This window comes from Garra rufa, chromosome 4 (assembly GCF_049309525.1).
Source record: "Garra rufa chromosome 4, GarRuf1.0, whole genome shotgun sequence".
Classification (NCBI taxonomy): domain Eukaryota; kingdom Metazoa; phylum Chordata; class Actinopteri; order Cypriniformes; family Cyprinidae; genus Garra; species Garra rufa.
The window spans coordinates 54,341,124-54,349,636 of NC_133364.1; the positions used below are offsets into that span (position 1 = coordinate 54,341,124).

At 38.7% G+C, this 8,513-nt stretch overlaps 1 protein-coding gene across 1 annotated transcript; it reads left to right on the top strand.

The window, feature by feature from the left end:
* Positions 1–2,754: 2,754 nt before the first annotated feature.
* On the top strand, positions 2,755–4,370 carry LOC141333034 (uncharacterized). The gene has a single exon (XM_073837980.1). It carries the CDS (start codon positions 2,755–2,757, stop codon positions 3,634–3,636), a length of 882 nt encoding a protein of 293 aa, XP_073694081.1. The 3' UTR covers positions 3,637–4,370.
* The last annotated feature ends 4,143 nt before the right edge of the window (positions 4,371–8,513 follow it).

Here is an 8,513-nt window from a genome sequence, read left to right on the forward strand (position 1 = left end):
ATAACCAAACAGTGTTCCAACCAATCAGCGTCAGGGGTTTGGTGTTGTGGACTTTCCTACTGGTGCAGGGATGTGAGGGAGGCGGAGCGAAAGTCCACAACACCAAACCCCTGACGCTGATTGGTTGGAACACTGTTTGTTTTTGTGTGGAAAGGTTGGTAGTGCCGATTGTTTTTTTGGCATATCTCGGACCCTAGGCTGACCAGAGAGACGCGGTTTTTTCACAGACAATTTATGGGGCAGGCAGCGAGCGGATCCTGAAGAAAGGTAAGCTGAAATTGACACTTATGTTTTAGGCTAGAAATCGCTGATACAACCTTTAAAGCATACTACAATATTAGTTTAATCGTTTAACCTAGATAAATGTGTACAAATAGCCGCATATCCAATCGTTTGTGGGTAGAGTCAAAGCTTTGCAGGACATGGAGGTGCAAGCACCAAGTGAAACTTCATTTTTGTTCATGAAGGTAAGAGCAATAAATTTACTTTAAATTATTACATCACTACTATAAAACGAAATAATTTAAATCGAAAACAAAACTTCATGAGCTGTAGGCCTTATTCATAATGATTTAGGCTTTAAAAGCGTGTGAGCAGATGGCAAGTCAGGATCGTCAACTTCATCTTTGCGACACTCAGAGACACTCAGACTCAGAAAATACTAGTTTATTAATAAATAATTTGAATATCTACTTTTTCTCCGCCACATTCATGGTAATTACTTTAGCTGGGGCTTTGCGGCCAGTATAATCTTACTGCGTGCATCTGAACGCTGAACTCTTTATGCTTGTTAGAGTGTTTTTCTTCAAATATTTGTCTTTTCTCTTTATTATGACAGGTGAATTGTTGTAAATTGTGAAGCACTGTGTTTTCATAGCATTCAGAATGTGGAATAGTGTGATTAAAAAAAAAATAATAATAATAGGAAATTTTTAAGCCAACTAATCGATTAATCGAAAAATTAATCGGCCAACTAATCGATTATTAAAATAATTGTTAGTTGCAGCCCTAATAGAGAGAAACACTCGTCTATGCGGCATGCCATTCAGTCTATGCCATTGTAAAGCTTGGGAGTGCCAGGATTATTTTTTGATATAACTCTGATTGCATTCGTCTGAAATAAGGAAGATAAAAATGAGGAAGTCATATACACCTAGGATGCATGTAGGGTGAGAAAATAATACCCTACAGCCTAGGACCCGTATGTACTGATGCGCTCACCTGTTGACAATTCCGAACGCCTTCCTACAGTCGCTTAATAAAAGTGGGCTTTCCACACAAAAAAGTGCATCATTAGTATGAGAAAAAAAATTGATTTGAACTGTTTCGGTCTGGGATCGGGCTCGGACATAGATATGTTAATGGTTGTCGGGCTTGGGTCGGGTTCGGTTACTGCTCTGTCGGACGCGGGCCGGGCTCGGACAGAAAAATGCGGCCCGATCCGCACTCTAGTGCAGATAGTTAATAGCGCCCCCAATGAACAGTCAGCAAATTTATCCTACATCAGCCAGCTTGAATGTCTCAGTAAGTCTGTTCTGTCATTTCACGAGCGCCTACCATTTTCATCCTCCCCTATTAATTCAATAAATTAGCCATTGTTTTGGTTGTGGCTTGGAAAAAATCTGGGCTGAGGCCAATCTTTATTGCCGACCCCTGCCCTACAGTAATGTTGGTCCTATCATCAGCCTGCGATACCGCCGATACATGATATTATCATTATTGTGTTACTGTATTTGATTATTTGCATGTCTGAAACCAGCTCCAGCATAAGGCTAGTGAAGCTGTCTACACTGTATGAAGAATAAATCTCTTACCACACACTGCAACCGATGATCATCACTTCTGACTTATCACTTGTGTTACATCAACCGTGGCTCAGCCTGTGTTTGGACCCTCAGTATCACACGTCAACGGCGAGGCTCCAACACGGCTACTGGAGCAGTTTCCGGACACTTTAGACAAAGCTCACATTTATGTGAAGCATCCCAGAAGCGGCTGTCAACGCGAAAGGGGAATCGCTAGTTTTGAATTTCTGTAGGCGGGAAACCGCGTTGTGACATCATAGCTTCTGGAAAACAAATGCTGTAGTCCAAAGAAGCCGTTCGTTGTAGTTCTTGAAAAGAGATTTTTTTAAAGAAGTGAAAAAGCATAAAAGGACCCCCTTAAAAAAGGGGTTTCAAACTCCAGTCCTGGAGGGCCACAATCCTGCAAAGTATAGATGTCTAATTAAACACACCTGATCCAAGTCCTTCAGGGCTTAATTAAAAACTGCATAGTATGTGTGTTGGAGCAACACTCTGCAATGCTGCGGGCCTCCAGGAACTGAGTTTAACACCCCTGCTTTAAAACCTGTTTTCAAAAGCTTGTTTTTTCAGGCCTCCAAAATCAGGTTGTCGTGTAAATGAACAGCCAAAATTCAGAGACAAGGATAGCCGAAGTCTGGAGCTATGGGCGTGCCAAAAAGTAAATGGGTTCAACAGAAACTACTCCTAACCACCCACATTCTGACAGACAGCTTTGTCCACCAATCATGAAGACATTTCTCTTCTCCCCAACCCTCTGTATGCCTGAACCTTTCATTATGTTCATTGCTCCTGAACTGCAGTTATTCCTACTTGGAGAACTCTTGAAAAATTTAGTTATTAGTGAAAAATGTGTCCTATAAACATTCCCTTAATATATTGATATCTCTTGTCTTGTGCCATTAAGCTGCTGTTTTAAACTTGTATTTGTTTGTTTTTCACCTTAGACCTAATGGCGCTGAAAGAGGAGGAAGTACTTGATGAAATTAAAGAGGAAGATCAATATGAGAATCTTCATAGTATCAGCGAACAAGAAAACCTTAAAGTTCACAGAAGAATTCAGACTGGAAAAAAGCCATTCACCTGTCAACAGTGTCGTAAAAGTTTCACTAGTGAAATAGGTCTTAAAATCCACATGAGAATTCACCCTGGAAAAAAAACTTTCACCTGTCGACAGTGTGGAAAAAGTTTCACTAGAAGAGGTCTTAAAGAGCACATGAGAATTCACACAGAATTGTGTCCCTTTACCTGCCAACGACGTGGAAAAAGATTCATTCGTAAAAGAGATTTTGTAAGCCACATGAGCATTCACACTGGAAAAAAGCCTTTCACCTGCCAACAGTGTGGAAAAAGTTTCACTCGTAAAACAAGTCTTAAAGAGCACATGAGAATTCACACAATAGAGTGTCCCTTTACCTGCCAACAATGTGGAAAAATATTCACTCGTATAATAGATTTTGTAAGCCACATGAGCATTCACACTGGAAAAAAACCTTTTACCTGCCAACAGTGTGGAAAAAAATTCACTCGTGAAAGAGGTCTTAAAGAGCACATGAGAATTCACACAGGAGAGTGTCCCTTTACCTGCCAACAGTGTGGAAAAAGTTACACTCGTGAAAGGAATTTTGAAAGCCACATGAGTATACACTCTGGAAAAAAGCCTTTCACCTGCCAACAGTGTGGAAAAAGTTTCAGTCGTAAAGCAGCTCTTGACTGGCACGTGGGAATTCACACTGGAGAGAAGCCTTTTTCCTGCCAACTGTGTAGAAAAAGCTTCACTTGTAAAGTATATCTTAACAGGCACATGATGACTCACACTGAAAAGAGCCCATAAAATTGCCCTCATTGTGGTAAAAGTTTCAGAAAAACATGGAAACCTTAAAGTCCATTTGAAAATTCACACTAGGGCCATGAACGATCCAGTCTGAAGGCTTTTCCATTGATTTGCTGTAGTAACAATTACTGCACCCTGGTATTTTAGCCTAAATATGAAATGTGTATGGAATTGTATTATATTGATGTAGGCATTTATTTCTGCAATAAAGGGGACCTTTCACTATTTGTTAATACCCCAATCGATTTCAGACACTCAGAAGCAAACTGAACCGAGACCAAACCAAGAGGTGGTCTTTCGGCTAAAAGTAATGTACTGCCATATATTATTGTAATTCATTTTTTTGTATATAGATTTAATTAAATTTTATAATTTTTATATAGAATTAATTGTATAGTTACTACTGATATTCAATTCAAACAGACACAATTATTCCAAAATATCACATTCTTTATTTAAACATTGCATATATAACACTGAAACACAGAAAAAAATATTCCAATGCTGGAACACCTTCACTCTTTCTCCCATCAAATGGCATTACAGGTGCTGCTCCAAAACTTAAGTCACCTTTGCTCACCGTCCACTTTGTTACACAGAGAAATTTGTTCCCTGAAAGAAAAAAACAAAAAAGAAATTACACATTTGTAAAAGACAAACCCCCATATGAAATACACAAACCTCTCAAAATCATAGTGAAGTTATCTTACCATGAATTATTAGTCCCAGCGTGGCTGATCTGCTCTTGTCCTCTGTGATGCTTCATTTGAGTTTCCTTTAAACACACACACAAAATGCAGTAAATATTAAATTCAATTAAAAAAAAGGCAGCTGGTCATAAAACTTTTGTTTAACCTAGTTAACATACGATTTTGTATTCTCAACTATAGGCTACTGCTGAACATTAAATAACACCTGAACAAAATTTCACATTAGCTAACTTACTGTTAATATAAGATTATGCTTTGCGTGGTAAAATAATTTTATTTGGTAATTTAATAATCTGACAGCGTAGTTTGTTAATTGAAAGTAGCCTACAGCGCAGTTTACCGTGGTAAAGTTTATGTACCATAATGTTGACGAGTAAATGTTACAAGGTTAAACTGTTGGGCAAAAATCTGACAAACCACACACTAACAGACATACAAATAACAAAAATATATATATTTTACCTTGCTTGCTTGTAAGGTGCGTCAATACACAGCGCAGATGCTCTCCGGAACTCTCCCGCTCTCGGGTTCCATCCCCGGGGGAAACCCCCGTCGCTGCCTCGCTGGTTCCGTGTCCTCAGACTCGAGCGGCGCGACGCGACAAAAGACAGTATAGAAACCATTATAATCCGTGAAACTATCCACAATAGATGCAGGACAGTAAACTGGTGGCCCAGTATATTTCTGAAGTTCAGCAGTACTCTAAATACGCTGTTCCACTCGCACTGTTTCTGAAACGAAGGATAAACTCCTGTGGCGCAAAATCCTGTCAGTCAAAATGTAAAAGAAATGAGGAAAAGAATTATCTCAATGGAGTGGCGCCAAAGAGGTCATTACCACAAATTACGTAGTATACCTACATTTTTAAAAATACAGTTAGTCTCTGTATGTGGTGTTTGACGTCACAGAAAATTAATAACAGGGAATTACAGTTATTTACTTTAAAGGGAATTTGCTGTTTTATACTGGGTGATATACAGTAAAAAACTGTAGAAATTACAGAAATGTCTAACAGTGTAGGCTAAGTGTAATATGACCTGGCACGGGTTCTCAAAAGCATCGTTAGCCAACTATGGTGGCAAGTTCCGTCGTTATCAACATAGTTCAAATATTCGGTGTTTCACGACACCAGTTCAAACCAACATTCGCAAACAGCGTCACAATCTATTTCTTCCATTTAAACTAAATATAAATGCTATGTATTTTTGTGCGTCCTCTATAAGCACCGTTTAGGAGTAGTGCTTGTGCATTTTGCCTGAGGGAACCCCGGTGTATGACGTAAGAGGGAACCCGTGATGAATCAAACATCAAATAAAGCTTAATGACAGGGGGGAAAGAAATGAGTCATTAGGTGCCATATTCAATATAGCTGCATTTTTGAGATCCCTAATCAGTTAAATAGCCGACGTTAACACTCGTGAGCTAGTTCGTTTCCACAACAATGTATCGTACTTTGAAGTTTAACAAGCGAGTTATGTCGTTCTAAGGGAAACGCACCCCAGGATGTTTATGTTAATTTTATTCTGTTTGACTGTTATATTTGCCCTTTTTTTTACTGCTATTTGTTGTTAATAAAAGTTGTCAACATTGTTGTTTGGTATTCAGTTTCTTAACGGTATAGGCACAAGCCAACAGTTTGGTGACGCTGTCTGAGCCTTACGTCATTTTTTTTTTTTTATTCACTGTAATACCGTATACCAGGGGTAAAATAGGGAGGAGGTTTGACGGTATCAAAATTTGGATACCGCCCAAGCCTAATCACAATAGTCAAAAGAGTGATAGATCAAATTTGCCACCAGACCACCTTTCTAACAGTTAAACAGCAGCATTAACTAGTTTTATGTGAATTTAATGGTAAGGTGTATAAAAAGAAAGTATAGTGTTTTAAATTTACATTTAAAAATAGAGAAATAGACTTACGATGCTAATAACTTTAGAAATGCATCCCCATATGGGTACAAAATTATATTCTATATATAACATTTCTTTTATGTATTTGTGATTCTAGAGAGCATGTGATCTAGAAATCAGGCGCTTTACTCACACAAAATAACGTTCATTATCAGATAAAATATTACAATGTTACACGCAATAATTATATTATTATGATTATTCTTGGTGAAATACATATTGAAATAAAGAGCGTTATGTTATATGGTGTGTGACGAGTCGGCTGACTCCCCCCCTAATTATCATCACCACCCCGGCCCTTATTCGCCGCCCTTCTCCAGGCTCCCGACGGGAGTGGGTGTGGTTGGGGGAGGAGGGGCGCGGAATCATCCCGGGCTGGCGGCATGTGATGAGGAGTACCTGAATGGAATGAAGCCTCATCACCGCCGCTGTTTAAATGCCGAGCGCGCCTCTCCTCAGGAGACCGGTCTCTCCCCCGTGCATGCACGCTGGTGTCCTCGCGGGTCCAGGAAGGGGTGAAGAGGGAACCAGCGCCGCCAGAAGGACGAGCTGCCAGAGACCGCACCCGTGACGGCCGACGGGCCAGGATGCCGGGCCGTAGATTCCCCGTTGGAACTGCCGGAAAGCTCGGAAGGGACGAAGCCGCAGGATATGCCGCCGCCCCTAGGATCCCGGTCCCAAGCAGGGAGCGTGTGCGGCCGCCGGACTCCGCCCCTTTCCTGGACCCTTCCCTACTGAACACTACCTATCCTTCACGGAACCCCTACACATGAGGACACCAGATCCCCTTTTTATTTGGACACATTTCTTTCATTTTACGGATTCTGCCTTCGTTTCTCTGGGTTTTTTCAGGTTACTGTTAAGACAAGCCATTATTTTTTTAATTAAGAAAAGTAAGATTCTGATTTACAGGAGATGCCACAATAAATTTATATAGCATTACAGTCAACATAAATATATTTTATTATATGAACATATTTTTTGAAATACATATAGTCATTAATTTGATTAATTCTCATTTACCTAATAAATGTACAACATTGTCTCGTGAAGACAAATACCCCCATTAAGCAAGTAACTTTAACAGAGGCAGTGTAGGTTTTGTATTGTGCAAAAACATGAGGGAAGGCAGAACAAAGAGAGAAATTATATGAAAGAATCTATAAGTGAATAAATTCTCTGAATACATAAAGGGAAACAGACTGTTTTCAGATCATTTTCAGTGGCATTTGCTTTTGTCTTCCCTCCATGTTAAGCCTAATAAAGTAGTGTTTGTAAGTGCAGTGGTGGATGAAATATGCACATTTAGTACTTGAGTAAAAGTCAGTAAAATATAATCCTAATGAAAATATAATAATATTATCTTAAAGTAAAAAGTACTACTTAGGTTAAAATGACAAAAATAACATTTCATTATTTATTTTCATGTTAAGTAATTTTATATTATATGAATTATATATTTTATATAATCTGTATGCAAATTGCCAGGGGGAGTTGGGCTTGTCATAAAAAAATCTAAATATTAAATGCATTAAAATATGATTACCGATATGTATTGTGTGTAAATAAGTGTAAAAAAAACATGAAATTTAAAAATAAGAAAAAAAAAAGTGTCTTCACAAACAATATACAGTACAAAAAAGACCTCGCACAGGGCACATTGTATAAAATAAAGAAGAATGCTTTGCAAACATAACTGTGAAAATACATTGTTATGCATACAATAGTCAGCAGTGTGTGAACGGGACTTTTATTTTGCTCTGGTGAAGTGAAGTCATCAAGTTGCGCTGTGCTCTGCATCTGTTGTGATTCACCAGAAGAAAGGTTTGTGGTTTTAAGTGTTTAAATCAATGCAAACTGTTGTGTTGATTTAAACGGTTTTACAAGCTGTGTAAAATAAATTAATCATTATTAAATACAACGCTTTAATACTTTGTCTAACGTTATCGTGTGAGTAAAGCGCATCCACATGTGAGTAACAGAAAAAGTGCGTCTCATTTCGCTCCCTTTATCGTCAATCAGTTCATCGTTTAAGTGCTGGAATGAAGTGATGACAATCCGAGTCATTGAACCGAGTCATTCGTAAATGATTCAGTGATTCAAAGCGAATCAGCGCTCGCTCACCACAAACTGCGATACAATGAAAACAACAACAAACACAAACACAACCGCTGTTGTTTTCATGAAAGTGTAATATATTAGATATGATAATCGAATACCAAATATAGATCAAAAATAGTCTACCCAAATATGAAG